This window comes from Ursus americanus, chromosome 22 (genome assembly GCF_024610735.1).
Source record: "Ursus americanus isolate L20-20 chromosome 22, mUrsAme1.1.p, whole genome shotgun sequence".
NCBI classification, from domain to species: Eukaryota; Metazoa; Chordata; class Mammalia; order Carnivora; family Ursidae; genus Ursus; species Ursus americanus.
The window spans coordinates 14,399,705-14,407,296 of record NC_142148.1 but is presented as its reverse complement, the minus strand read 5'-3'; the positions used below and the strand labels follow the sequence as shown (position 1 = coordinate 14,407,296).

Sequence of the window (7,592 nt, the reverse complement as noted above, 5' to 3'; positions counted from 1 at the left end):
CCTCGGGGGTGGGGTGGGACCCAGGAAGCCCCGCCCCCGTGCCTTCGCTGGGGGAGCAGGCGGCGCTCCTCGTCGGCTTGTCGCCTGCTCCCCCTATCACATGGCTCCTCGCCAAAGACTGAAACCGGGGAGCTGGAGGGCGTCCCCTCCCCGGAGTTGCGTCCCTGGGACAGGCGAGGGAGGAGGGGGAGCGATTTGGGTTTAGGGGCCAGACCCACCGGGGAGGCTCCAGCGCTGCCCCTGATGTTCCCTCTCCTGTCCCTATCCAGCAGCTGGCAGCTCCGGCCTCGGGGACTCAGCCGCCTTCTCCGCGTCCCGAGGCCGGGCCTCGCTGCCCAGCAGCGGCCTCTAGCTGCGTCTCCCAGGCACCTGGGCCTGGGGGAGGGCTAGAGTCGCCATGTGCTTTGTTCTTAGCGCCTCTCTGCCCTCCTCCAACTAGGACCCAAGGCCTTTGGCTTCTCCAACTCCAGTCCGTGGCGCTTTTGCTCCAAGCAGCCCGGTCAGAGGCGCCCTCTATCCCTGGAGAAGGCGCATTGGGCGGGTTCCGTTCCCCCGGGGCACGTTACTAAGGGGGACAGGCACTGCATGCTCGTTCCAGCGCCCTCTGGGACTGGGTTCGGTACCTCCAGCCCCAGGGCCCTGACATTTGCACCTAGTTAGACGACCTGCCCACCTCCCAGAGCTGGGGCTACTGGGTACTCCTGACCTCACCACCTCCTTCCCTTTGAGCCCAAGGCAGAGAGCTGGAGCTGTTGCCATCTATAGACGGGGTCAGGTGTGGCTGGGGGTAGGTCTGGATAGCTGCCTGTTAGGCCAAGCCCTCTGAGATTTGATGAGGGGGCCAGATAGACTCTTCAGAAAGTTGGAAGTACTAAGGCACCAGCCCCCCGCCCCCCGCCCCCCCTGCATCTTCCTAAAGACCGCCCTCAGAGAACCCTGGGGGCCTGAACATCCCAGGCTAAAGTGGTGGGCTGGGCAGAAGGGGAAGGGGGCTGTAACACCACCAATTAGGGAACCAAAGTTGCACTCTCTGGGCCCAAAATGTCTGGTTGGCAAGAGCAAAGTTTCCGTTGATGAAGACAAATGTCCCATAAAACCCGAGTTTTCTGTGCTACATGTGCAATATTTGTTATGAATGTTATCACAAGTCATTCATCAAACTATCTTTATAATCATTGTAGCTAGGTGTTTCATGTCCATTCAAGTGACTTTTATTCCGAGTGCAATATTTCAATAGCCTTGTAGTGATAACTAGTGTTGCTTTTGTTTTAGACGATCTATGTGCAGGGCAATGCAATGAAGTTGAAAACCCTTGTAAATAGGAGAGGTTGCAAACCAAATCAAGATTATTTATTACTATTATTAGGCCTGCCTTTAATTTTCAGTGTGTTTCAGTATTCTGCATTCTGCCTCAGTATTGATCTTGTGTTCTTTGTGCCAATACGGAAAGGAGCGCGTTGGTTCTTTCCTTTATTGTTGAATGCTCCCATTTAATGCTTTACAGCTTTTACTGTATTTTTTAGACTCCCGTCTGCACAAAATGCAATAAAAATAATTTTATTATACCCTTCACAGCCTGAGGTGTGTTGTTTGGACACTCGAGGGGAAAGGGTGAGTAGGTGGGAAGAGGGGTGGCTCTTCAGGAGCCTCGCCACCTCATCAAACCCTGTCACTGGCAGCAGGGGGCTGGGCTGGTCCTCCAGGTTTGGCCGCGTGGGCTGTGTTCCGGCAGCTGTGGGGCCCTGTCGTGGACAGCGCTGCCATCATCCTGAGAACAAGCACTCAACAGGTCAGGCTCAGCGCTGTCCCCAGCCCACCGGAGGCCTCGTGCCAGTCACTTCGCCGCACCCGCCTGGCGGGTCTGGCTATTCAACGCTCCTCCAGGCTCCCACAGCTTCTATGACTCTGTGGTTCTGCCAGCTCCTCACATAACAGGGCAGAACAGAGGGTGGCAACGGGGACGAAATCAAAACAGAAGAGTGCCCCACTCCCCTGGCTAGTGGCCAGCAATGACTCCTCAGGGTCCCGGTTTCTTTCCCTCGAGTAAGAGGGTAAGCCTGCCGCCACACTGAGTACCGCGAACACGGATGTGTAACACGGCATCCTGAGCCGGCGCTCTGAAGCTCTGCACTGTTATCACAGCTCCTAAGCAGGTGGGATGCATGAGGAAGGCCCAGGGTTAGGTCTTCAGGCCTGACCACAGGAGGACAAGAGGGGGCAGACCTCACGGCAGTCCGAAAGCAGTCAAGGCTCCATCAGGGACCCTCACCTTCTGACCTTGGGAGGGGACGCCCCTGCAGACACTCACACCCCAGAAAGACAACACAGGTTTTACTTTTTCATTTTAATTAAAAAGTAATCATCTCATCTTATTAACAACACAGAATTCCAAAGAGGAAAAAAAAACACTCTATAACACAAACAGGTCAGAACATAAAACGCTGCCGCCTGGGGACCTTGAATTTTTGAAATCATTGTTTGCTCAGCCACTGGCAGGGACTCAGCCAAGTCACTGCGCTCCCTCGTCCCTGCCAGCGGCCCCTTGAGACTGCGATCCACAGGGCTCTAACGAGCACCATCCCTAGGGAGAGGGCAGCTTCCTTTGGCTCCATTTAGAGCAGCAGCCAGAAGTCCTCCCTCTAATAATTTCACTCTGGCTCAAAAGTTATCAACAGCCACCTGTATCAAGGATATGTCCAGCTACCAGAAGTCTGACATCAAAATGGTCCCTACCTCCTGCTTCTCAGAAAACAGAGTAAGAATCCAGATGAAAATAACCTGATTTCTGAGCCAAAAGCTCAAAACAATCACTGAAAGAAATGGGTGTCCCGTGCCAGAGTCTGGAGCTGCCTTCTCAGAGCCTCCATGAAACTGGCCTGGAGAGGGAGAGGCTGACAGAAATGTTAAGGGGGTGAGAGTGGTCAGGGTCCAGATTCACAGTTCTTGTTGAACTGCTGGTGACTGGAGCTGTTCAGCCCATTGGAGATCCTCCAATGAAATGAAGAAAAAAAAAAAAGAAAAAGAAAAGAAAAGAAAGCCCTAAACCAACAATCCTGGATGCTGCAGAAAAGTGCATGCTTCTGTGGCTGCCATGGATACTTCTCGACAACTCCAGAGCAGCTGATCTATGAATCCTCAAGCAGATGCCATACATGTGGGATGGGAGGCACGACGACGGCACCGTGCTGGCCAAGCCCACGCTGGTCCTCTGCAACCCTAGGCAGGAGCTGCAGACCGGAGCTTGAGCGAAGCTGGAACACCTTGGTAGATTCACAATGAACAAAGGCGGTGGCGAATGACACGAAAGTGCCGTTCCAAACTCAGCCGATCGGGCTTGGCTTCCTCCTGCCCCCCCCCACCCCCAGATCCAGCGGACAGAGAGACCAGAGAAACCCGTGACATATAAATTGAGCCCAGACACCTATACTGCCCAAGTGACCCCAGAGATATTTATTTCCTACAAAACAAAAACCAGAAACAACAGAAAAAGATACACCCCCAAATGCAGTATAAACTCTGACTCTGGAAGGAATAAGCAACACAGCCTTGGGCAGAAGAGAGAGCAGGTGGTAGAAACATTCGATGTAGACCTGGAGAGGCGCAGAGAACATCTTCCAAATAACTCTATCTGAACGCAGTAGGTGGGAGGCCAGGGGATGACGGGACTGGGGACAGTTGAGAGACTGAGCCTCAGTAATGCCTCTGATAAGATCCCATCGGGGCCGGGGGCCGCCCCACCTGTGCTGTGGTTTGGCTAACCAGGTGGGAGAGAGCAGGGCCACTCTGGATCAGGGTGTCCAGAGCCTTCTGTACACTTGGATTGTCAAAGTTGATACCTGTGGAAGACACAGGCCTCTGGCTAACCATGTTGCTGGCAGATGCCAGGCGACTGGAAGGTTGGCCAAAGAGCCCTTGGGAAGGAGCCCCAGGCCTGGGGCCCATGTTCCGAGCAGATCCCGCCTGTCCCAAAATGTTTGGAGGCTGATTGCCAGAGGCCTGTGATCTTTGCTGAGGCTGGCTGTTCGGTGCTGTGGAAAAATTCTGGTTCTGGGTGTTTCCGGCAACAACTGAGGGGGACGCAGAGCTGCTATTGGCCATAACCGTACCACTATTGAAGAGGCTGAGGATTTTGGCCTGAAGCTCTTGCTGGGAGGTGGGGGGTGCAGCTGGATTGGGTGTAGCAGAGGGGAGCACTTGGCCGCTCTGGAGCGGTTGGGAGCTTGGCTGTGTCTTCAGCGAGGCACCCGAGGTCGCCCCGAGTGGTTGGCGGGAAATCGGGCCTAAAAGACAGAAGGCGGAGGTATGCAGTTGAAAGTACCCTCCGTGGGCAGGCGGCTTAGCAGCCAGGGAAGAACAACAATCACTGATCACATCAATCACATAATGCACAGACTATAACATCAATCTCCCAGGGAGCTACTTCACGGTATGTGCTGTCTCCAGGAAACAGCTTGGGTGCCCCAGAGAACAACTTAAGGACAAAAGGGCATCATCCATCTGCGTTACCAGGTGGCCAGCAACCCCAGCCCACCCATCACCACGTTCGCTACAGGGACTGGAAATCAGTACCCAAATCTTAAGTTATCATTACATCAGCAAGGACAGCCCGTGGGAGAACCCAGGGCATGGGCTCGCTCCCCTTACCCCTCAAAGAGCCTGGGCCTGCCACCCTCCCAACAGAGCCTGGGGGTTAGAGAAATGCAGAGTCAGAACTTCACCTCGGCCCTGCCACGTAGCTCACCAGGCAGAGAGTCGGCGCTGCTCCTCATGAGGCGCTCCTTCCGCTCTCGCAGGTAGTCGATGATCTTGTCGGTCTCCTCGGCAGTGAGGTACCTATTATCTGCCAGGAGGTTGAGGAGGCTTTGGATGGCCGGAGGGTGCCCCCCGCGCACCCCTTCCTCGGGGCCTCCGCGCTCCCTTTCTTGCAGGATGGCTTCATCGGCCATCTTGGCTGCCTGTCTGGCAATCTCCTCACGTTCCTTCTCCCGACACTCGTTCTTGTAGCGCTCATAATTTCGGGCCACCAGCACCATGGCGTCTGCCTGGGGCATGTTGCGATGCTCTACAGGAGAGAACGACAGGAGTTATTTTCTCCCCTGACACACCGGAGTGCCCACCTGCTGGACTCTACCAGGCCTTTCCTATCCTCAAACCCACAAGAAAACCATTTTGGTGACAAAAAGCCTTGGGATGGGGGGGGGGGGGCGGAGATGAAGGCTGGGAAGATAAGTGAATAGATTTCTTTGGTGGGGAACACACACCTCTCACAGAGCTGGTTCTTTGGGGGAATTCCTAGATCACAGACTTGTAGCAAAAATCAAAGAAACATGATAGTCTCCCACAGATTCAAAAAGACCACATAGGGAATAACCATGGGAGGCAGGCCGCAGGGGGCCAAAAAAGGCCTTCTGTAAAGCCTGGCTCTCCACTGGGATGCTGGGGATAGAGCCGGCCTACTGTTTGTGAATTCACCAGTTCGAAGGTCATGGACTAAGATCAAATGTAACCCTAAATAACCTCCTCTCCTCGCTTGTGGGCAACATGACTTATGGGGGGTGAGAAGCCTCAGAACTTTACATAAATGTCCTCACACATCCTGAGAACTATTCCTCAGAAAGACAAACGACCAAATGACCTGGCGGAAAGCCTCATGTAGCTTATGATTATGGGTCCAACTGTCAGGCAAAGAGATTCCGTGTGTGGCGGGAAAAGGGAAAAGTCTGCACCGGAGGAGCAACAACCAGGACATCAGTTGGCCGAGTCCCAACATTCTGAGTGCGAAGTGCTAAAAGCGACTCCAGGGAAGGGCTTCGAGGACTTCCAGGGCCTCCTCCCTGCTCTCCTGCCCCTTCTACTTCTCTAGCACACTTGCAGATAGTATCCTCATCGCCTGCCGTGTTCTCTGTCCCTTATCACGAAGTCTGGCGAGAGCCAGGACTATACTGCACTCAGGGCAGTGCACCCCAGAGATGCGCCAGCACCTGTTTTCAGGGCGAGAGCCGATGGTGGCCTCTCTTCTGAAGTGACTTCATGCTGGTGGCTTGAAATAGGACACAGTGGGAGCATTTACACCATGGCGATCAGCAAATGCTGTAAACCACACTGCCTCCTGCCCCCTCCCCAGAACTAGTTGTTCAATATCCGCCAGCATCCCACTGTCTCTACCTACGGGCTAAACACGTCTTCTATACAGCAGGCCCAGAACCGTACCCACTGAAAGTATCGGACAAGAAAGTAACCGTGCAAATCTCCTCCAGTGTGCTTAGAAAAGGGCCCTGCCATTTTTGAGCTGACCAATAAGTCATTTGCCCAAACCTGCTTCTTCTGAGTAAGGCATGAAAAGAATTAATGGGGGGCATCTGGGTGGCTCAGCTGGTTAAGCGTCTGCTTTCAGCTCAGGTCATGATCCTGGGGTTCTGGGATCGAGCCCCACATCGGGCTCCCTGTTCATTGGGGAGACTGCTTCTCCCTCTGCCCCTCCCCCTACTTGTGCGTGGGCGTGCGTGCTCTCTCTCTCTCTCGCTTTGCATTCTCTCTGTCAAATAAAGAAATAAAATCTTTAAGAAAAGAAAGAAAGAAAGAATTAATGACTGCCTCTGGAAATCTGACCCACTCAGGCCTCTGTACCTTGTGGGGTTCCAAACATGATGTTGACTGTGCAGGAACGGTGAATCTGGTGCTGCTGGGTGATGACGATAGCAAAAGGAGATCCACCCCTGCTAACATCCTCCAAGGCTTGTGACAGTGACACCTCTGTGTTGAGGAAGATCAAGTCTACTACCATGCCTAGGTCTCGTACCTTCCGCCCCACAGATTCAGCATAATCTCTGTAAAACAAACAGTATCCAGGTAGTACTCCCTGACCAACACTCAGTCTGTACATTGCTGCACTCCAGCTACAGTGTGTGCTCCTAAGGGGAGTTCAAATCTTAGTGTATCCAGTGTCTCCCTAGTGCTCTCTTCAGACTCCAAGAATCTAGACCAATACCTTCTCTTTTACTAGTTCAGAATGGTTATGACTAGCTCAGAATGGTCACACATAAGTTGCCAACAGCACAGTACTTAGTACCCAGGTCCTTCTCTTGGTCCTGTAGTCCAGTGGTCCTTCCTTAGACACCATCCTGCTGCCTAAGACTTTGGCATGTATCTGTCTTTGGGGCGGCTGCATAATATAATGGAAAAAAACCATGGGCTTTAATGCTACAGAGATAAGTCTGGATACCAGCCTTATCATTTACTTACAAATCTGTGAAGATTTAAGCAAATTCCTTAACCTCTTACAAACTTGTTTCTTTACCAATAGAACAGGAAGATATGGCTCAGTTCATGTCATTCCCTTGACCTTCTCTCCAACCTAAATTAGATCCTTGATGTATTTCTTCTCCTAGGGCTCATCACCAATACATCCATTTTTGTCATCTGCCTGACTAGGCTGTAAGCTCCACGAAAGGAAGGGGCCCTGCGTGCATACTCACAATTACAGCCCCAGTACCTAGCTTCGCCATATGTAAAAGAGATGAACTGAATGAATATACACGTAACATGATGAGTGTGAGATTAAAAATAATTTAAGTAAAGTGCCTAGCAAAGGG

General features: G+C 52.7%; 1 protein-coding gene across 3 annotated transcripts in view; it reads right to left on the bottom strand.

Moving 5' to 3' along the window:
- Nucleotides 1-2,325: 2,325 nt before the first annotated feature.
- NCOA5 (nuclear receptor coactivator 5) overlaps nt 2,326-7,592 on the bottom strand; it is a 29,695-nt gene continuing 24,428 nt past the window's right edge. For 2 of the 3 annotated variants that reach the window (XM_045804774.2, XM_045804775.2), the window contains 3 exons: nt 6,628-6,827; nt 4,742-5,062; nt 2,326-4,280 (listed from right to left, as the gene is read on the bottom strand). In XM_045804774.2, coding sequence (XP_045660730.1) covers nt 3,691-4,280; nt 4,742-5,062; nt 6,628-6,827 — 1,111 coding nt within the window. In that variant the 3' untranslated portion in view covers nt 2,326-3,690. Of the gene's footprint in view, nt 4,281-4,718; nt 5,063-6,627; nt 6,828-7,592 lie in introns of all 3 variants that reach the window. The other variant, XM_045804776.2, reaches the window with a different exon arrangement.